Source organism: Rhopilema esculentum, chromosome 12 (assembly GCF_057945365.1).
Source record: "Rhopilema esculentum isolate cy_ngs chromosome 12, ASM5794536v1, whole genome shotgun sequence".
Lineage (NCBI taxonomy): Eukaryota > Metazoa > Cnidaria > Scyphozoa > Rhizostomeae > Rhizostomatidae > Rhopilema > Rhopilema esculentum.
Window position 1 is genome coordinate 5,308,866 of NC_142826.1, and position 22,582 is coordinate 5,331,447.

General features: G+C 36.4%; 1 protein-coding gene across 3 annotated transcripts in view; it reads right to left on the minus strand.

The window, feature by feature from the left end:
• Positions 1 to 1,880: 1,880 nt before the first annotated feature.
• LOC135681234 (uncharacterized) overlaps positions 1,881 to 22,582 on the minus strand; it is a 29,085-nt gene continuing 8,383 nt past the window's right edge. For 2 of the 3 annotated variants that reach the window (XM_089111679.1, XM_065195580.2), the window contains 7 exons: positions 21,612 to 21,674; positions 20,248 to 20,333; positions 19,230 to 19,392; positions 18,027 to 18,229; positions 9,406 to 10,526; positions 3,538 to 3,581; positions 1,881 to 2,300 (listed from right to left, as the gene is read on the minus strand). In XM_089111679.1, the coding sequence (XP_088967805.1) occupies positions 2,181 to 2,300; positions 3,538 to 3,581; positions 9,406 to 10,526; positions 18,027 to 18,229; positions 19,230 to 19,392; positions 20,248 to 20,333; positions 21,612 to 21,674 (1,800 nt within the window). In that variant the 3' untranslated portion in view covers positions 1,881 to 2,180. The remainder of the gene's footprint in view (positions 2,301 to 3,537; positions 3,582 to 9,405; positions 10,527 to 18,026; positions 18,230 to 19,229; positions 19,393 to 20,247; positions 20,334 to 21,611; positions 21,675 to 22,582) is intronic. The other variant, XM_089111680.1, reaches the window with a different exon arrangement.

A 22,582-nucleotide genomic window follows, 5' to 3' on the forward strand; every position in this document is an offset into this window, starting at 1 on the left:
TGGCGTTGCTTTACGAATCCGAAAACGCAGAAAGAGCAATGGAAATAATTATTCTTACTGGTTACGACATGATGGAAATCGAAGTAAAAACGAAAAGAATGGAGATTCAGTTAATACCTGTAAACAACGTCGTTAAAAGACCGCGACCGGACCATCGATTTCGTTGTGAGCTAGACGACTTTTATGATTGGCAGAAAGCCCTCTCGCCACAGAAATGGACCAAAAATAGGGATCGAAGAAGTAGACTTTTACTACAAATTGCCCATTTGTTTGACAGTTTCAGTGATGATAATTTTTCCGATAAGGCTGGACTTCCAGTAATAGAAGAAAAGTACTGTGAAGGTATAGATTGTTCTGCTCGTAGTGATAATGAACTCAAGGCCAAATATCAAGACAAAGATCCTGAAAAAACATCGGGCAGTTCGTTGGAGAAACCTAAGGAAAGCGGATCGAATGGAGGTATGCGTGGACCTGGCACAAAAAAAGCAACGTTCAGAACGCATTTGGAACAAGTAGTTAGCCAAAATTCACCTCAGTTGCCATACAGAAATATTCCACCTCGTCCAGCTCCAAGGCAAAAAAGACAGTAATACGCTGGCCCCATTCTCCCATTGTATATATAACAAAGTGATGAGTTCCCACGAATGACTCCAAAACTAGCATTAACCCTCTGGACGAGCAATTGCTTATATCTATGATCCTCTGAAATCTACATAGGATCCACCACAGTGCCCTAACACTCATCTTGATACCGTAAAATTTGTAAATTATCACTGTTGCGCATTGAAACCCTGTTTTCTAGGGATCTGAAACCTGGCAACCCTAGATGCGCTGTAAATATTGGCATGCATGTGTTTAGATTTTTGCAATGGTAAAAACTTTGATTCATATGCCAGAATAACAAAATTTTACTAAACATTGTCTAGGTTTTGTCGCAAGACTTTAAATATTACGGTAAAAGCGTTTGAAGTCCAATCCAAGGTCATATCAAATTAATATTGCTTACTTTTAAGCATTAATTTGTTACATTTTACTGTTTTTTATAAGAAACTCTCGCGCTTTGGACGTTCATTCGAATAAGTAACCGTTTTTTTAATCTGCACAGAATTCCTTGTAAGATATTTATAATTTGATAATCATGAGCTTGTAAATCTCAGTTTCTTTTACGCAAGTGCTTGCTGTGGTTAATTTAGAATGAGTTATCGGTCAAATTCCAAGGAAACTTATGAAGCGTCAGCCTCTTGAATATTTTGCAAAGGGTCTTTGCTGAGATTTGTGAGAAAACCTAGCCCCCAAAAAGGTTCAGCAAATCTCAATTTGACACCGTGATCTGACAATGGACTGTAGCATCCTCTGTCCCTAGGTATTGCACCCCTGGTGCAAAAAATGCTAGAGAGCCAGCATTGAAAAAACAAGGGTTGAAATCAATACAGTTTAGAAATTAAAATTTCCAAAAAGAATTTGCATGCTGCGCATTCAAGCCATTTTCTTTAAAATAAATGGGAAGGGGACACTTGGTACAGATACAAACATGGGTCAGTTCAAGAATTTTATGGTTCGCCCAAAAATTTAAGGTCATTCTCACACAGATTCGAGGCTCCTCATAGAGTTACAAAAGAAAATTTGATACTAAAAGTGTGTTATTGCTATAAAATAAGAAAACAAAATAAAGCGCGGCCAAAGATCCCCCTAACATTAATGTCATCAAGATTTCATGCCATTGGCGGACGAGCAGATTGAAAATTTGTGGCCGACGGGCATCTTCGGTTGTATTAGAACCAATGGCTCCTTAAAAAGCTTTGACTTCAAGGCATCCGTTCCATGATCGACGATTTTAATACAGTTTAAAGGAATAAAAGAAAGATAAAAAGACAAGAAACTGCACATTGTTGAATTCTCATAAACAAATACTAAGATATTGTAGGAAAATCTTTTTTTACAAATGGATCAACTGAAGAATGATCATCAATGTGACCCTTGAATAACTTCTGAAAGTCTTTGGATTGGAATGCTGAATAAAACGTAAAGCAAAATTCAAAATTCTGCAACCGTCTGAGAAAAATGTCGCAAATATTGATTTGACCTACAATTTGGTGGTAGTTTAAACTGTTACGAAATTCGCTGAAGTAAAACGATTGCTGCTGATTCTTTTTCTATACAATGGGAAAAGCTGACCTTGACTAACACTCATGACTACAACTCTCGCTCAGATTTTTCACTTGCTCAACGATGGTAGAATGCTCCTTCAGAAGAGCTTCCAGTTCCTCTTTTCGATTTCTGGCAGCTTGCTGTCCATTTTCCTGAAAAAGAATTATCGTCAATAGAGAAACCTTACGGCTAAACAGTCACTAAAACGTTTGTGAAGATAAATGTGATACTTGAAGCACACCATTTCTTTTTACCTATCCAATATGGTTTACGTTGCATTAATCAAATTATCGGTTGCAAGCTAGGGCCACAGAGCATATTACGGATCTTTGGTAAATTGTATAAAAACACTGAAAGGGCCTCCCCAGCAAAATTTAGCACTTACATTTTATAGGCTAATCTAAAGGAGTTTAACCTGCTGATCACGAATTCGCTATTTGTTTTTCGTTATTTTTACAGTTTGTGAGATATAAGCTCTTGCATTTCGATAATTGAATTGAATTAACCAACAAAAACTTTCGGTTTGGTGACACTTCTCGCCTCAAACCGAATCATACGACGGCGATTCGCAAATTGAGCACTGCAAGTGATGGTACTCTCAGTTATGTTCCACTGGATTTCAGACACCAATTCTGAAGCTTTTAGTTGTTCATCGTTTCTGGAGAACAACTGAAGTGTCAATTTCGATTAATTATACGCGAGGGAAGAGCTGGAACTGGAAGCCGTAGCTTTGTGGGCCTACACAGGTGATAAAAAAAAGTCGTGACACAGCATGGACACATTCCGACCCGCAGACTTGGAATGATTGTAAAAATTTAATATTTTTCGATCCTAAAAAGCTCCTGCTGTAGATTTAGATGCAGTTATCAACGGGTGACCATGACTCCTTCACGCTTTGATGGAACATATACGAAATTCATGGCGAACGAGAGCCGCACATTGTGACGTCAGAATTTCACCAAACTTATTCGGCCGTTGTCGTTTCTTTTCTCGGAAATGTGCAACTTTAAAGCCTTATAACTTCTAAACTAATTAGAATTTCGCAAAAACAACGACTTTGCCATAATACACGTACCAGATGCTAACTTTTAAGTCAATAAAAAATTTTTTTTTTGGCTGGAGAGGCCCTTTAAGCCGAAGGTCTTCGTTTAGAAAGCTGAACAATCATTGGAGAGAATGTTAAGCAGAACCTTGTGGGAGGTACCAAAAACATAAATCATTCTAAAATAGTGGGTAATAAAGGATACATTTAAATGATACAAGCCTTGATGTTCGACCCTTAAGTTTCGCGTGAAACTCAGTTATTTCATGAATTAGGCCAGCATCAAAAATTTCTTTGGAAGTAAATAGCAAATAGAATATTATAGCAACAGGATGCATGGCACTAACCTTATTGGCCTCATCTGCAGGTTCGATTCCCGGATCGAAATTACCTGTTGGTACGGAAAAAGGCGTGATACAAATTAATAAAATAGTTGCTGAATACACGATGGTATCCATCGTATCATCCTTTAATTTAGATGGCATACAAATAAAACAGCCAAATTAAAACAAAACAAAATTCATTTTGATCAAGATCGTATATCCTGAAAGAGCGACATGAAATACCTCTAAAAGTGAAAAACCAGTTACACTTGTTATAAATGGGCTGATATCTGGCCTAATGAGGACGGGTTCTTTCATCATCAAATCATTGTAATTTGGTCTTGGTTAATTACTTTATAAATCAGGCAAGGATTACAGTAATCTGTTAGCAAACTTGAAAGATTTTACGTTATTAGAGGTATTAAATGCCTTTTTTTCAGATTATGTGTTCAAAACAAAGATCTTCTAAAAATAGAATTTTGATGACGACACACATTTGTCATTTATTGTAGCAATCTACATATATATCTTTTTATAACTGAAATACTGTTTAAACAGAAGACGCCATGGTCTTTATTTTTAATTTTAAAAAATTAATTTTGGCGCCTTTGATATTTGATCGACTGATCATTTGATTTGATGATCAATTGCCTCCCCCCCCTGCCAGCACGCCACTGATGAGAAGTTCGACGTTTGAACCAGACCATGTACAGAAAAGAAAGGTGCCTGGAAAATAGTTAAACAACTTTTGAGGGATAAAGTTATTAAGGAACTCTCTCCCACTCCCTTTTGAGGAGAGTCTTCAACTGATGATAACAAAGAGGAACTGACACGTGACTGGACTGGACTTTCTACCACCTTACCCGACAATAGCAGTCAATGAATATAACCAAATCGTTAAAATCTGTTTGAATAATAAGACGAGAAAAGACTTCGAAAGATTAAATCAATTAGCATCAATAGCTTTCGGGCCATCTGCTGGGCAGCATGAGATGGAAATCTTTGTGGGAAATCTATGTGGTTATGAAGCCTTTATGAATGAATCGACAACTAAATGCAATAGATGCTATTATATAGAAGAAATACAGGGATATTATGAAGTCCGCCTTTGACATTACAAATTAGATAACAAGCTTAGGAGCTTCAGTAACATGTATTTTGATAAGAAGCCTTTTAAGCTTTAAAACCAATTAAACTCCTTCAATAATGAACGTAAAATTGCAAGATGTATCATGCATGGACGATAAACAATGACTGTTAATTTGGGGCAGAGTTTTATCAAAATATAGCGATGATTTTTGTATTTCTATCCATTGAAACCAAACAAACAGACCATATAACAAGACATGGATGATCTCGAGACTCTCCTACTGAGCCTATTCTATTTCTAAAAGTCAAAATCAGAAAACTGTTTTTCACTGCATTGAAAGAGAAGTCGCTACTTTTGCAAGTTGGTTTGTCGCTAAAAACTATTCAAAGACGGAATATAGCATATCACTAACTTGCTTTGGTTCCAGAAAGTAGGGTTACAAATTATCTCATTCTGGAACGAAAGAAGCCTGTGTCAACGGTTCCGGGGAAAAAGCATCGCAATCAAAACAATATTTGAACACCGTTTTCATACTTCTGTTTGTCGGGCGTTTATAACGACAATATCGCTTCTGTATCTTTACAAGACAGTATTTGACCTGCTTGTCTTAATTTACTCATCCATTTATCCGAAATATGAATCGACCAAAATCTTTGAAAATCCCTTATAATCTTTTTCAATCACCATGTCAACAGATAACAACAACAATTTATTGAGTAAGCGATTTCAACTTTGCCTTTCAGCATGAGAAAATCTCATTACTTGAGCAATGTGGGAGTTTCGGTAACTAGTTTTGGCTTGAAAGACTGTCTTTCGTTCGAATGGAAAAAACGAAGAAGGCAAGTAAACTTTTAGAGGTGAAGGCAAGGAAACTTAATTCACATTCTGAAAAAATCACATTAGGGCTCATCTCAGAAAATTTACCACTGGGTAGGAGCAATCCTATCGTAAATTGTATTCATAGGCAAACAACGAGAAAAGCAACCCCGACTGAGTTTTACCCTCACCTATATACAGTCATTTTCTTTTTGGGCGCTCGCTTACGTGAGAAGATCTTAAACTTGAATGAGCTCAAAAGAATTCCCCATGATCAAACAACGATTCGCACAAAGCTTACAGATTCAACAGAGCTGTAGCCTGCGCCGCAGACCCAATCCTCCAAAGAGAGTTTTGGCGCAGGCTAACAATGCTGGTAAACATGGTTGGGTGGAAATGACATCTGAACGAAAGCAAGATTTTCAGCACAATTTAAATGCGTATAAAACTCTGCATAAAACTCAATCTAACAGTCATTATTTTAGAAAAAGTGCAAACTAAAATAATTCGCATCGGCTTTAATAGAGTAAATACTACGCAGAATGGAACTTCAAATTCCACCCAAGATGGAACTTGCTCTTTTAATAAAGTTGAAGTGTTAAAATTTATTACAAGATTAATAAGAAAATAATTGAAATCGACAAAGAATATTAAGAGCATTCTCCCACGACAATGAATCTATATTATCGATTCTAATTCAATTGTTTTATTCCAATATCTAGAAAACTAGGGTTAAATGTCATAGCATATATCTATTAAGGAGATCGGTGGCTGAGCCGTAGATTCGTTCTCGATATGAGTTAGGCAGAAAACGTTCTCGACTCATTATATACTGTATAGACATTATATTTGTTAATGAAGTAAGAGAGGCGAGAAAAAAGTCTGCAAGACTTTTGTTTAGACAGAAAAAACAGAACAAACATTAACCAATGGCCTTAACCAGTAAAAGGTTTTCATTATGCCAAGCCTGAAGAAACTTTTGACTGAGAAAGTAATCTTACAAAAAAGGCAAGAAATCAGACATTTCATCTTGGCTTGGGTACAGATGCATGTTCAAAATCTGACGTCTAAGAAGCTACTTGCCACTCTACGTAAAAGCAACAATGGGGAGGGGGAAGATATGTAAAGTTCCACGAAGATATTTGAAATTCCAGTTATGAATTCTCTGTTCTGTATCTTACTACTGTCATGTGAAAGCATTTTCTTTTCAAAGAATGCATATTTTTTCTTTTAACCTCAACCCGACATGACTCTTCACAGCCAGCATCTACTTGGCACTCTACGTAAAAGCAAGAATGGGGAGGGGGAAGATATGTAAAGTTCCACGAAGATATTTGAAATTCCAGTTATGAATTCTCTGTTCTGTATCTTACTACTGTCATGTGAAAGCATTTTCTTTTCAAAGAATGCATAGTTTTTCTTTTAACCTCAACCCGACATGACTCTTCACAGCCAGCATCTTCTTGGGGAAACAATATTACTTTCGTTTATCAATTGATTTTTTGCAACTGAATTGTTTCAGCAAAAACAACCAATAAAAGTTTTTTTGCAGCAAGTTTAACGATCTATTTAGAAATAGATGGAAATGTCGACCAATGGATACCTTGTATGGTTTTCTTAGGATTAACCTAATGAACTAAATTGTTTCAGAGGACTTGATAAAAAATTACTTTGATCGACTTAAAAAGAACTGTTTTAATATTGGAGCTTACAAGTTGCTCTAGATTGGTAAATATATTCAGTTCTTTAGCTCTTTAGTTCTTTTGATGTTACTTTGAAGGAAAACATCATGACTTAAGAAAAAAGTAACAGGATTTCTTGTCATTTACAAAATTTTCCCATGAAAATTTCACGAAACCATCGTGGAAGTATCAAATTTTTTAGATCATTCACGAAACTCATGTTTCAGATTCCTGTAAAATGTATGTTCCTAAGATCATTTTCATAAATTTCTAACTACTTTCTGGGTTGTTGAGCTTCAATTATTCAGTTTAATTCATTAACAAGAAGTTCTTAGAAACACAGTTGATAGAAAGTAAATGAATACAGTATGGTGCCAGGAAAGCTTAGACAAGCAAAGATTCTATTACCGTAATTGGAAGTGTGATTTTAAGAAGAGTGAATTTAACAAAGTATGACAATTTGCGAGACCTCTTTATCACAAGAGAAAATACATTCAGGCTGACAATGTGATGGGAAATTCAGGCCCCATCTTATTATCTACCTCCAAGCTACCAAAACTGAAAAATCTCCAAACACAGGTCAAATCCAACCTCCACTTCTTCAGTTGTAAAGATTATTCGACTCGTCACAGAGATAAAGATGGCGTCATTGCCAAAATCAGTTTACGATTCCTTCAATGCTTGTTATGTTCGAAAGAGCCTAGGGTGGCGAAATTTCTTCATAAAAACAACTTTGCTGAAAAACTGACAAATAAAGGATTGCATATTGATTAAAGATTTGAAGGCTAGGTCAACTCAATAGCGACTGATATTGTCTTGCTCTTTATGACAGCAGGATTCAAAGCCGTAGAATAATTCACACTTGAATGAAGAGTCATTAAAATGCTGATTGCAGTCAATCTGGGATGAAAAGGATTTAAAGTCTGAGCTTACTGAAGTAGTGATTAAATAGTCAGCTTATGTCAGAAACGAAAATAATGAAAAAGATGAAAACACGAGACAGTGAATTTCACATCTTTTTGAAAGCAAGAAATAAAGTTAAACAATATTACCAAAAGAAAATAAAAAAGCTAGCTGTTTGATATTTTCTTACTAGCCCGAATCAATGAAAATTTGTTAATCCGTATCATATGATTCAAAATCTCCACGAATCTGTCGAAATCTGTGCTTATGGTTTCTGTTGCATTGGAGCATAATCAGAGGTTTAATTTCTGAGCACTCAATAAGGATCTGATATTGCTAAACACAACATAACATAACATAACATAACATAGCATAACATAACATAACATAACATAACATAACATAACATAACATAACATACATAACATAACATAACATAACATAACATAACATAACATAACATAACATAACATAACATAACATAACATAACATAACATAACATAACATAACATAACATAACATAACATAACATAACATAGCATAACATAACATAACAAAACATAACAAAACATAACAAAACATAACATAACATAAACAAGCAGAGAGTGCGCTCTTGTAATTGATTATATTAATAAAGAATAAAGGATTTCAAGTTAAGAACAAAATAACGATGAAAACAAATAATGATTTGCCATTAGTATTCCCCCTCCCCCTACTCAGTGCTTATAGCATCATGCTGTCATTAAGGTTACACCAAATATAAGAGAGTAACACAGATTAACACATTGGATTATAGCAGCTGTTATAATCACTTCTACCTATTGAATGTTTATCGCAAAGAATATTTGTCTTTCCTGTTGAACGCTACACAGGCCAGCTTATAGCATTACCTGAAGATGCATCGCAGAAAATCGCATCAAATATTCGAATTCGGTATACTCGCCATAAGGGTGTTTTTATTTGGTACGGAAATACCTAAGAATCAAGTTTTCCCCAAAACTCACCAGTGATTGATAATTTACAAAATCAAAGGCATATACACTTTGTTACAATATAACTTTGAACATGCGAAGAAAACCCCGAAATTTTAGCCTGAAATTGCTTCTCGTTAACAGGTTGGGATTTTGGTAGAAAGAAAGGCAGCTTTTGTGTGCATGGGTCATTACAAGCAAAAATGAATGTTGATGAATTTAAGACCAATGGCATATGAGATTATAGAATTACCGTGGCGAGAATTTCGAAATAAAAATAAACGCTTTAAATGAAATTAGCATTAGGCTAAGATGGAGACTTTGTTTGGTAACAAGTAATCTATTTGACCTTAATCTTGACGACTCGATATTAAATGTAATGATATCATAATATTTCTGATGAAACTGAGCTATTGAAATCACACTTACCGTCTTTCGCTTCCCTTTTTCGATTATATTCGTATATATCAGCATTCACGTCCTCTCCTTCGTCTGTTGTTACGTTGACAACAACAACAGTGACATTTTCAAAACTACTGCTTTTGAGTTCATTCATTTCTGATTCACGTGTTGAGTCTGTATAAGTGTGATGCCTATGAAAGCTGGTCGCTGAACTGTTTAATGGCAAACCAGACCTGATTTCGGCAATGCGATTTTCATCGGTATCCGAAACAGAACTAGAGATACTGTTTAGATCCAGGGCTTGCAAATCGATACTGTCAACCATCGAACTTTGAGTATTGTGGTCAGCACTCGCCGTAATGTTTTCATCAAGTGCCACTGCGCCAGCGTCACTGTGCTCAATTTTACTCGGCGGATTCACAGTTTCTTGGCAGATTTTATCACTTGAAGCCACCTTTTCTCCAACAGAAGTCAGTTCACTTTTATCGGCTCTTTTATGCGATTCAGATTCGCCTTGACTTGGATCATTATAATCACATTCTGTGTCACTATCTCCTCCAGATGTCAAAACACGATTTCGCTCGGTTAGAACGTCATCCGTTATCTCCCTGCGGTCAGTCCTTGCTTCACTGGATTGCGGTTCTGCGTTCGCCTCGCTCGTGTCAAATCTGTTCTTGCTAAGCTTTAATTCAGCACGTCGACTAGCTTGACTCACTTGTTCAGGATTATGCCGTAACTGCGCAGGAATAACCTGCGGCAGCAGGTCCTTATGCTTTGCAGATATAATTTGCATCTCATTTCCTGAACGAGGTTCTGGAGTAGAATTTGGCGCTCGCTGATTCCATTGTGAAGACGACTTGTAGACGATTGGCCTTTTGCTTTTGGGAGATTGGTTAGGCCGGCAGTTTGTCCCGTTCGCAGAATTGTTCAATGAGTCCAACTGCGGCGTGCGCGGAGGCTGTTCCGGAAATTGTTCTGGGTCAAGTGTGAGAACTGCAGGAGCGGTATGAAGGGCATTCGACCTTTTCATATAGTCATGCTTTGGCGAGCTGAACATGACTGGGCCTTCGACAAGTTTCCTCTGTTGGAATTTCCTCGAGGAACTGCTACATTCGCTTCTGAAATACGGTGCTGGAACAATCGGTAACCTTGAAATTAAAAGGAAAAGTCATCAGATAGCCATCTGTAAAGTGATAATAAGAGGTAGTCATTCATAACAAAAAGTTAAAAGGGGGCATTCAAAACATAAGAGGCAGTTTCAGGGCGTCCGTTTAATTCTACATACGTCTGGGAGGGCTTTCATTCGGGAGGGTATTTAAAAGAGGGGCGGCTTTTCATAATTAAAATTTGAAAGTATCACGAATAAATTATATACTGCAACCTACTATTGTAGTCAAGGAACAAATTTTGACTTCAATTATAACTGGCAAAGGACAAAGAAAGGTTGGGTTGGTTCTTCAATCAAAAGGCGACTCAGTTCCTCGGTATTTTCTGATAAATGCTCTCTACCGACGAGATGGCTTTGAAAAAAATTGGGGCGTTCACTCGAAGTAAAGGGTGAAAAATCAAGCTACATTATCAAAGTTTAGTCACAGAATAGAGATTCTGTGGTTTAGTTAATTTGCGGCGAATTGCAACATAGAAAGACGTCATCTTGCAAAACGCCTGATCTCGGAAAATCTGCTTACAGTATAAATGATGCAGGAAAGAAGGAAAATGTATGTGCAGATGCAAATGACTTCAAAGGTTCCGAAACGATCAATGAGTATTTTATTCCTTTTACTTTTCCTTATTCAACGAGTTGAGAGTCTCGTATTCATACCCATTATAGTCGAGAAATAAAGCTATATGAGTATGCAAAGATCCAATGAAGTTAAGTATATTGACGACGTTATAAAGGCTGCCATTTGAAGTACATTCAAATATGCAGTTCTCTGAATAATACACCCTGAAGAATGCAAATAAAAAAATGATTGCGGCGGAAAATTGCAAAGGAATGTCTAGGGAAATTATGGATAAATTGCAGCAGTTGGACATCATTTTACGTTTTGCCTACGTAGTCAGGTTTTGTAGTTCAGATAGAAAGCGAAGAGGAGACACAGAACAATTGTTCTTTGAGAGTAGACAAATTTTGTAAAAAACTTTCATGGAAGAAAAAGAACACTAAAGAGACATAGGTTTATTACATTTAAATTTGTTTCGTTTCCAATTTATTTTAAAGCAATTGACAGATACTAAAGAGGCTTAAGCGATCTTTCAATCAAAAATTGGCCAATCAGCGAGTGTGATACCACACACAAGCTCATTGATTGGCTAAAACCGATTTGCAGATGGCTTAAGCCATAAAGTAGGCTGTTGAGAATTAGCTAAATTACAGCGAAATGATTCCTACTTAAGAGTAGGGAAGAAAAAGAAGGGCACTTGGAAACCCCAATTTTGGAAGACATTAGTGTTTAATATATAGTGTTTAAGTGAAGGATAAGTAAATGTAAGAAAAGGTATCAACTTAAAATAAACGAGAAAAAATCATTTAACAGTATGATTTTTACAAGAGAGTTAAAAGCATAAGATATAGACGCCGAAGAAGCTGCAGAACGGGGGGGGGGGGAGCAAAGCGTCAAGAAAAGGACAAAACAATAGAAAAATAAAGGAAATCGCTCCCCTGTGCCCCGGTTTTCCGGCGTTCCTGGACAAGCATTGGAAAATTCATCTTTAGACTATACTTGCATAGAACTCTAACGGCAGCACTACAAATTCAGAAAGAAATCTTATTTGGTATCTGGAAACAAAGACAAAAGGAGTCTTAGAAAACAAAATATGCAAAAACCAAATTCCAAATAATCAAGGACAATAGATCAAGAAAAAAAGAAAATTTCTTCGCTACAATAATCATAATCATAAAGTCTGGGCCGGAATAAGGTGGGTGCTTGAAATAGGGGACTAAAAACATACGAGACTTTTCTGAAGCTTAATAGGCCCGATAATGAGTCACTTTGTGCTGCAGCATCAGCACGTTTTGGTGCTGATGATGTTTTCTTGGTGAAGTTCTTGACAAAATTTCAAGCTCCTGGCCTACCTTGTTTTTCTGCAATTTCTCAAATGTAGAAATGAAAAATTCCTTAAGCATAATTAAGAAAAAATAAGCATCATAATTAAGGCATAATCAGCATAATTAGAGTGATAGAATACGCCAGATAGGCCAATTCCACATTATAAAAGTTTAGTTGATTTGAGCATAAAATTTAGGTCTGTTTATAACAAAAATGCAGTGTAAGAATAAGAGAGTCTGCCGGCAAAAATTTTCGAGCTTCTTGTTGCATAGATGAAAGAAAGCGTTCAACCGCATGAAATCAAGCGTCTAAGAGAATTGAGACCATATATGAGTTGAATTCTGAACGGCTTTTGAAAATAACACGCTTTTAGCACGTCGCAGCTGTTATGGTGGATGCGCCACAATCAACAGTCTTAAAATTAAACCAAATAACAATGTAAAGATTCACTCATCTTCGGGATTCTTAGCGGACCACAAGCGCATCTTAGCCATAAACCCAACACATTTTTTCTATCGAATGAGATTATCCCGTTCTTAGAAATTACGAAGTAAATCGCGAAATGTATCCATTATTGATTGAATAATCCCGTACACAGTAACTGACTTACTGCTCTTTGGCAGTTTCCTGGCCCACCATCTTTAAATCTTGCTAAAAGATGCCACCGAAACTCTTACGTAATATTTTCATTCCCGATTTTTTACAAAGAATGGCATTCTGGGCTTGTTTTAAAGATCGTTTTTCATTGGAGCATCTAAAGTAGATGGAGGGTGTTAAACGCATATGATTACGTGGAAAAAATAATATTCTATTCCGAAAAAAGTACGGAAAGATCTTTGCATACTTTCATACGATTCAGAACCACACTCTATAGCTGCCGATTACCTTTCACTATACAGATCTGCTAGAAAACCTTTGTTAAAATGCTTACATACAGGATAAAAGAAACATCCTATATGAGACTTCAGACAATCCACGACAAAATTAGCATTACTGAATTAAACTGATTACGTTCTCAAAAAATTGCATTGAACAAAGATGCCCGCCAGACTTATAGTTGAATTACTTGGGACTTACACCGCGCAAGAATCTTTCTGTTACGCTGTTGGAATTTAAAGTTTAATGTTGCTGGCTTAAAAACTTTACTCTTAGAAAATTTGGTCTTTTGCCACTGGGCAGCCATAATAACTTAGTGTTACTGTAGAGGCAATGTGGTTTCGTTGACGTAACATGTGCAATACAAAATATGGAACCAGCCACCTGGAATGCTGTATCTTTACAGAAATGTAACATCTTAGTGGTCATAATACTCAGCTTCGTTTAAATGGGTGTGAAGAAGGCTTATAAACCGAAACAGATGAAACGATTGCCTTGGCCTCGGTAAAATCTTCACGTTGAAATCTCAATGCTTGGCTTCGAAATACTTCACTCATTTTATGGAGTTGTTTGGCTCAGAGAAATGAAGGTTTGTTTTTGAAGCAGCAATCTCCAGTTCGATTCAGCAAAAAGGTTTTGTGGCATGGTTTTTTACACTCTTGTGGTTTAATTAACTTTATGTTTTAATTGAGTTTTACCTGAAGGTATTTTGAGAAACAGCTCCGGCCGAAAGACATTCGTTCTTAAAAAATGCATATAAAATGTATGACAAATAGTATGACGAATAAAGAGAGTGGTTAGTTTTGTAGCTGACAATGAACAAGATTGGCAAAGTTCTTCTGGCAACTTGTGAACTTTCGATTCGTACGTAAGCCCACTGGACTGAAACTTTCCACGAATGCATTTAACAATTGTCCACAAAGTGTGCTATATCACTCACTTTTTATTAACTGGAACATTGATTTACAATACCACTTTCAGGAAACCAACAGCGTTTGCTGGGTCAGTGCTTTTCACAACCTTCTACAACAAAGTTACTGGGAAAACTAGCACAAGAAAATTTTTCCTGGTAATATTTTTGGCTGTTGCTAGATGAGCCCCCACCTTCGAACAAGCCCCGATCCTCGAAAAGTCCCCCATTTGAGTAAATTCCAACTTCTGAATATTCTTTTGCAAAATAGGCCCCTGGGGGGTTGTTCGAGAACTCACGCCTAGATAAGCGTATGGTTGTAGGACACGGAGACAAAAATTTTCCAGCAAAAGCTATTGACTAACAGCACACTAACAGCACAAGAGGCAGATTATTTTCCGTTAAACTCGACAAATTACAAAACAATGGACCTTGCCCTCTGTTCTCAGGCCACGACACCACTCATTCACTCATTCACTCATTCACTCATTCACTCACTCACTCACTCACTCCCTCACTCACTCACTCACTCACTCACTCACTCACTCACTCACTCACTCACTCACTCCCTCACTCACTAACTAACTCACTAACTAACTCACTAACTAACTCATTAACTAACTCACTAACATCTTCAACGCGGTAGAGCAACGTATTCATCCGAAATTCTAGGCGTCTAGAAAATCCTGATCCATCTTGCAAAGAGCTTAAGCAAAAAGGAGACAAGGTTTATCTCCACTTAAGGTACCTGGTATGGCAAAATGTGCAGCTGTTACAAGAGAGCAGTCGAAGACGCTGCAACATGATGGCAATTCATTCGAGAAGCTTTTGAGATAAACATTAGAGAAGCTTTTGATTTTTCGTCATTGTTTTACCAATGTTCTCTATATATCGCTCTTATCAAACATTTAAGTGTATATTAGTGATAATTTCATTAATTTAAGTGAGAGATGACATATCGGTGTCACATCATGCACCCCGTTTTCTGCCTTCTTTCATGACTCAGCACAAACCATTGTTTTATTCGTAAAACTAAACAATTTTCATGTACAGCTTCGTTTGGGTATCACCCCGTTCGGATGTCACTTTCACGACTTTTTGAGCTCAGATTAGGCTTTCCGTTGCACGTGATTTCAGACCCTCTAACGATATTTAGTTCGAAACCTTATGAGGAATCTGACTGCAAAAGTCGTCCCGGTTGAAACTTTGCGTCCTCGGTTGCTAACCATAGTCAAATTTCTAATAAAACTAAACTTTATAGCGACTCAAAAACAATGTCACGAGCAACCAAGCTTGCCATGAAAACGCAAAGGTAGACCGAATTTCTAGTCCTGAAGCAGAATATGTATTAAAAGGTTTAGTACAAAGATGCTTGAAGTATTTTTCAAAATTAGGCCACCAATTTATTGAATGTATACACTGAAGGAGGAATTGTGCCAATAATTAGCTGTATTGAAACACGAGATACAGCAAGTCTCCTTCATTGCTCCATTTCATCATATTCTATAAATCGCCCCGGTCTTAACGAACCAAATTATGGAGGGGTCGAAAGCTTTTCTCATATTCCTAAAGCTTGTAATTTTCTTATATATAAAGTTTGAACAGTCTCTTACCGCAATGACACGACTGCTGTTTTTGACAAACCATGAACTTCAGGCATGGTTTCTAGTCCACAAAGCCAATGACCTCACCACTATTTACCTCTAATAGGATCAAAGATCGTTACTACGGCGAAATATTTTTAAAAATGCGGATTTGCTACATGTTTTCTCACTGTATGGAGGTGACTAATCTTTTCAATTATTTATATACTCAAAGCCACAAAGCAAAGAGGGGAAACTCATAGGTATGATCCATGGACTATTCTTCTAACGCCCCTACCCATAAAAAGCTAGAACACATACCCCTTTGCTAGAATAGAACAAATACTATTCATTTCTTATATGCATGGAAAGCTGCAAATATACCAGTACTTACTGCTACCGCATGACTCACTGGTAATTTGTAGAACTAGTAACTAAATGGTACGTAAACACATTGGTACTTGCATTGATATCACCAAATGGATGTAAAGTTCAAACACCCCTACCATCGATTTCTATCTAATCTAAAAATACAAGTAGATGTCAATGGCATCTTTGAGATAGACAATGCTGATGACTTTGCGTCGCCAGGAATTGATTGAGGTGCAAATGAAATGAATTTCATCCTTCCATTGTTTTTGTTGTGATGACGAGAGGGCCAAAAAATTATTCAAGCAGAAATATTCGACACATCCCACGCAGCAAAAGCTGCCACAAGAAAAGCAAAAACTTAAATGCCAAGAGAGGATGATGAAGATCTTTTAAATAAATAGAATGTTTATTTAAGTGCCAAAAAAATGAAAGAAGGGAATTTATGTAAATGTAAAATGGAGATAGAAGGAAAAAATCTGTAGGTTTTTCAAAAATAAAAACGGTAAGGTACGAGAACAGAGTCACATTTTGAGAACTTTTGAATTTTTGCCAAATTTACTTATCTAGATGTGCAATAATAGTTAAATATGTTACAATTTTGCACAGATATGGCCATATGAGCACTGGCTCTTTCCCCATCAAATCACTGTAATTTGGTTTTTGTTCTAAATTATTATTATACCAAACTGTTAGTAATCCGTTAGTGGACATCGAATCTTTCATTGGCCTTTTTCTCGCCCAATATTGAACATGTCTAACTGATTTTTCAATTTTAGAAAGGTCTCATGAGATCAGATGTCAAAACTTATAAAAAAAATTTTTATGACGTCACACTCAAACTCTATATGCCTTGAAGCCAGATACAGTAATAGAAGCAACGTTATGGGAGAAAAAGATGAAGCTATGGTATGAACAAAACGAAGTCATGGTCCAGATATAGAAGATTGTGACTTATTCCATTTATCAGTTCGTAAGCAGTTTGACGAAATTTCAACGTCCAAAAAGCAGATAAGACAAAGATGCTTTGATAGATCAGAGTAATTACACACCATTTGATGCAAAGAACAGGACGGTTCTTAGGTGCTACTCCAAGCTACACGCTTAATTAATGCAATCATCAAGCAATTGTAATTATTTGTAATTGTTTATACCCATTTACAGGGTAATAGACCGGTCTCTGGTCTTCTACAGCATTCAATGTCATTGCAGAAAGTGGATGGAGAAACTGAAATTGATGCGCGTAGGTGATAATATTGGGAGTTAAAGGGGGATATTCAGGTTAAATTATCTGTGCATAATATTCGTTGAGAAAAATCCATCAACTTTCTGCAACGACATTGAATGGTGTAAAAGACCAGAGAGCGGTCTATTACCCCTTGAATGGATATCTGATTTGACCAGGAGCAGCTATTGATAGCGAAAGGCAGGCAGTAGTCGATAGGTGATGATGTTGATGCGCGTTAAATGCATGCCTGATATAGTAAGAATGCGTGGTACTGATTTATTTTCCACAGAACATTGCAATAGGTCCAAAAAGTTCTGAACATATAAACTTGTGCAAAAAGCTACAAAGCAATGTGTCCCAACACAGCGATGAACTAGTAATTATGCCACTCGTGCTTCAATGGGTCAAAATAGTATTAGAATAATGAAAAAAACTATGATAATGCCTAAAAAATAAGCGAAAGTTTACATCAAAGGACGGTTCCAAAGAAACACGAGAGGAAATGTAACGGTGGATTGATTCCTTGTTTGTGAAAAATCAGCAACTGCTTACCCTTTCCAATAATGCCCTCAACAAAGCCAAGCAAACTTTCCTAAAAAATGAGCAAGCGAAAGGTGTGGGAAAATGCCTACCTTTCCGAACCACTATCTGTTGATAAACTTCTCAGTCGGGACATGCTACTGGTTGTTGTCTTGGAGGCTGCTTTGGGGAGATATCTAGGCGAATGCGGGTTGTTGGCTGAGGAAAGCATTTCAACTGGACACGAGGCTTGGCGACTTCTTTGGTTTGGAAAGGTTTGATTTCTAACTATTGTGCGGATGGGTTCCGCGTTTCCCTGCAAAATGAAGAAAGTGAAAATGCACCATGACCTAAATACTCCAATTAAAAAAAAGATTAGCAAGGAAAAAATTTGATTCATAAAGCATTATTCGTCTAGGAAAGGAGAAAATTTGATGCCGGAAAGGATATTCATGTTGCATAGTCTTAAGCAATAGCCTCAAAAGATCTTTTTGGTAACAACGTATTTAACAAAGATAACCTGATAAATGATTTTCTTATATCTGAAATTGCTTCGCAGTCTTTTGCAATGTAAAATTAAAAATGCATATAAGAAAAATACTAAAAAAAATTGACAAAAACGAATGGTAAAAATAGCCATTGAAAACCGCTCTACACATCTACCATTATATTCTCACCAAATTAATGCAACCGAAACAGACTTCGTATGGACGAGATATCTGTTGAAATCTCTTTAGATTGGATAAGATTTCCTTTCCACGTGGATTTGAATCATTTGCTAAAGGCCACATTTTGATTCACCGAGACTTGGTCCTGTTACTTCATTTCTTAATTGCTTGGTTTAGCTTTCGACTGATGGGAGGGGAGAGTTACTGAAAACTATAATTTTAGGAAAAGGAAGTTACAGGGCAACATTCAGTAACGAGTAAAAATACTCGAGTCACTGAAAAGTCATTGGATGATTCTAGAAAATGAACCGTTATGTTACACCATCCTACAATTTTAGGGAGCGTACATATTTTCTGATAACTATCTTATAATGAGAATTAGATTAAGGCTTCTGATACAATTTTGAAAGTACGTCTCTTTTTGATATTTAATTCACCTATATTTTGTTTTCATTTTTCTTATTGTTCTGTTCATCAAACGATCTGCAGGTTTGCCCGCTATAGGAAAATGAAATCGCAGCGAATATATTGAACCTGAAATTAAACCAATGCGAACAATGACTATCTCTAATAGCCATGCAGTTTAAAATGCAATAAAATTGGTTTCTTAACTATAACAACTTGATCGATAAAACTATAACAACTTACTTGAAATATTCTTTTGTAGCATTTCTCAAGACCAGAAACATCTTTTTGAGACAAGGCCCGCTCAATATCTAAAATCACCTTTTGATGCCTGGGACTTCTAGATGAAGTCAAAGGTGGCGCTGATGAGCTACCGTTGCTCAATGTGTAGAATCTGCCAATTTTCCTACCAAGATAAAATAAATCTCAACTTAGTCGCTGTCTTGAGAAATAGGTGGCTCTAAAAAGAAAAGCTTTTAGATAGTGTCTAATAGAGATTATGAACTTATTTAGCATCAAAAGTATGCTGCGATAGTGTAGCCTAGGCTATATCATAACCATAGCGATTCTTTGCAATTAATCTTGTATGTTGCTACCAAAGGGAAATAAATCGTATTGTATGGCATGTATCCAATTGACAGGAAATCTCCAGCTTGTCAAGATGGCGATGGTACTGCATCAGATAAAGGAATTCGAGTCAATTAAAACCAAAGGTATAGATAAGTTTTCCTTTAGTAGACTGCATCCGTCAAACGCAGAATGGAGATTGGGGAATTGGTCACCAGAGAGAGTAAAAGCAAAGCAGTCTACCAAGCTGAATGACTACTGACGATGATGCCAGAGATCCTCATCAGTAAGATCCGGAGAGAAACTGCTTCAAATAAAGATAAGAGGGAAGCTACGACGGTTTCAAGCTGCCATCCTGTCACTTGTCTATTGATCCCATGAAACGCGAAGTTCCGAGTTGCTGCTTATAACCATCTTGCTCTACACTAAACCATTGAATAAAAGATGGTGACAATCGATCTTTACTGCTAATAATTTCTGGTTGAAACAAGTTGCAAGAGAAGGTATGATTAGGGTTATTGTATCTCACTTCCAAATCACTTCTACAAGGAGTGACTGGCAATTCTCGCAAAAAAACTACAGATATGGGAAAAAATTAACATGGAGTCCATTGTTTATCAGTTTCAGATATTCCTGAGTCGCCAATACTAAGCGTCACTCAAATATATTTTAATAGATGGAACATTATACTAACTTTGTCAATGATCGCAGCTCAGACATTGTTGGCGGTGGTGAAAATGGTGCCTTTATTGGCCTTTCTTGCCTGGCTTTGTCATACTGCTGTGAAAGATAATATCAGGAAGTCTTACTCAAAACTGCCATTGCTTTTACTTTTGTATTTATAATAAAGCTACCAAAATTGTTAGAAAACAATTTTTCAAAGACTAGTAAAAAAATTCACTAAAAAAATAATGGGAATAATTTACAGCTTACACTTACAGAATATTTCAAACCTACTTACTCGGTATAGATGACTTCTTGCTTGTTAGTATTCTTATAAGCACTTTTTCAAGATATTTCGATACAAAGTGTCCTACACATTTCCTATACATGACAAATCAACAAAAATATTCCCCATATTGTTATCAATTGAATGCCAAAAATTTTAGTGGTCTTTAGAGTTTGCCAAATCCCAAATCTAAGAATCACTTTTGGCACTTAACCATAATGTTTAAGTAACAGCACTTATTACGTAATACTAAATCTTGAGAGCACGCGTCAAAAGAGAACAAAGGGATCATGGACCCAAAGCTTTTTGCGAAATCGAAGATTGATGTATTAATATAGATAAAAAATTTGATTAAAACCTGAATTTCATTCAGATAAGGCTTGAAACGATAGGTAAGGAAAAAAACAACCCCCAACCAAATCCCCCCCCCCCAAATCGCTAAAAGCCTTTATGTTTATCGAAATTCGCGGTTCATCATTTCTTTCAATAAGAAGATTCTTCCTCCATGATTCCCGTTATAGTAAAGCGTGAACAATTTTTTTAAGGCACAGAATTTGAAAATTGCTTTGAAAAAAGCAAACATTTTACAACATACTAAAAGCTTTTTCGTTTGACATTCCTCAGAGCATAAAATGTCAGAATAAGGTTCCGAAAGAACACGATGAAAAAAATATACCCAGTTGTGGATCGAAATAGGCCAATCAGAAAAACGCAAGCACAAGACCGGTATAGTTGACCAATCGCGACCAATCGCGACCAATCGCGAGCCTAAAGAAAAATTGCCAATGGAGTCCAAGAGAGAGAACTCCTTCTGTCTATAATGACGACATGTTTCGGATAATTGGCAGAGCCCGGTCGTCCTTCCATCTAGCAGTTTTGGAGTCGATCTACATACAAATGAAAAAGCTGCCATTGTGTAGACAGAAGGAGTTCGTTTTCTCTCTTGGACTCCATTGGTAATTTTTCCACAAAAGCAGATATATAAAAACAATTATTTGAAACTGTGTGTGCACTTTGTGTCTGACAAAAATTCAAGCATGCAATCGATTATCAAATATTATCTACACTTGGCAATATCAAATAAAGAAAGATATAAGGGCAATACTTACCTTAATACTTGATGGAATAAAATTGCCTCTACTTGCACTTGTGAGTGGCTGAACAGAGGAAACCTGTAAAGAAACACATTACTGAATACAAACAACATATTGCTTTAACAAAACATCAAATAACATAATTTGGTTAACAGAAGCTTGCACTAATTTAATAAAAAATTAGATACAGAGACCTAAAGAAAATTATCTTTACTATGCATGTTTTTTCGTTAATTTTATGAAAAAAATTAATAGACAGGGAATTTTTAACAACAATCGAGCAAAGTGCCTAACCTTAGTTTTTGCTCTTGATTTGGGTACTTTAAGCCTTGCTGAATATTTTAAGCCTTGGATACATTTTTGTAACACAATAGAAGTCACATGATCGATGACGTCATTTTCCCCGGTCATTAAAATTTTTAATTCTTTTTTTTGAAAAATCGCTCCAACCATCTTGTTTGGCATTGTAATAGGAGCAAAAAGTTCTAAAGAATAAACTCTATCAGACCTGCAGATAACGAGTTATTGCTATTTAAAGTTTGCATGACGTCATCAAAATGGCGGTTTTGCAGTTTTCAAGCACGTGGAATTCAAAGGCTCATGGTCATAATTTAGGTTGCTTTACCTCGATTTTGAAGTTTTTTGACCTTTGTGTTATTCGGCAACTCAATAATGTCATTTGAGCTTATATATTTGCACGCCTGGGAAACTAAGTATTGAACAAAATGCAAGCAAAAGGAAAATGTTCTAATAAAAATTTTTCTTCAAAAAAGCTATACTGAAGAGGAGCTTTCGTCAGCAATGAAAGACCGTCGATTCGTCAGCATTGTCGCTCGGCAATGAACTCCAACTTTTACAGCAGCTAGAGAGTGCAATATTAAATAGCACTTACATGCCAAGCATGACTTGATACCTCTTGCACTCAATCATCACAATTACAGGCGATGTTGCAGTTATCAGAATGTCTGTCGAAGTCTTTTGAAGGA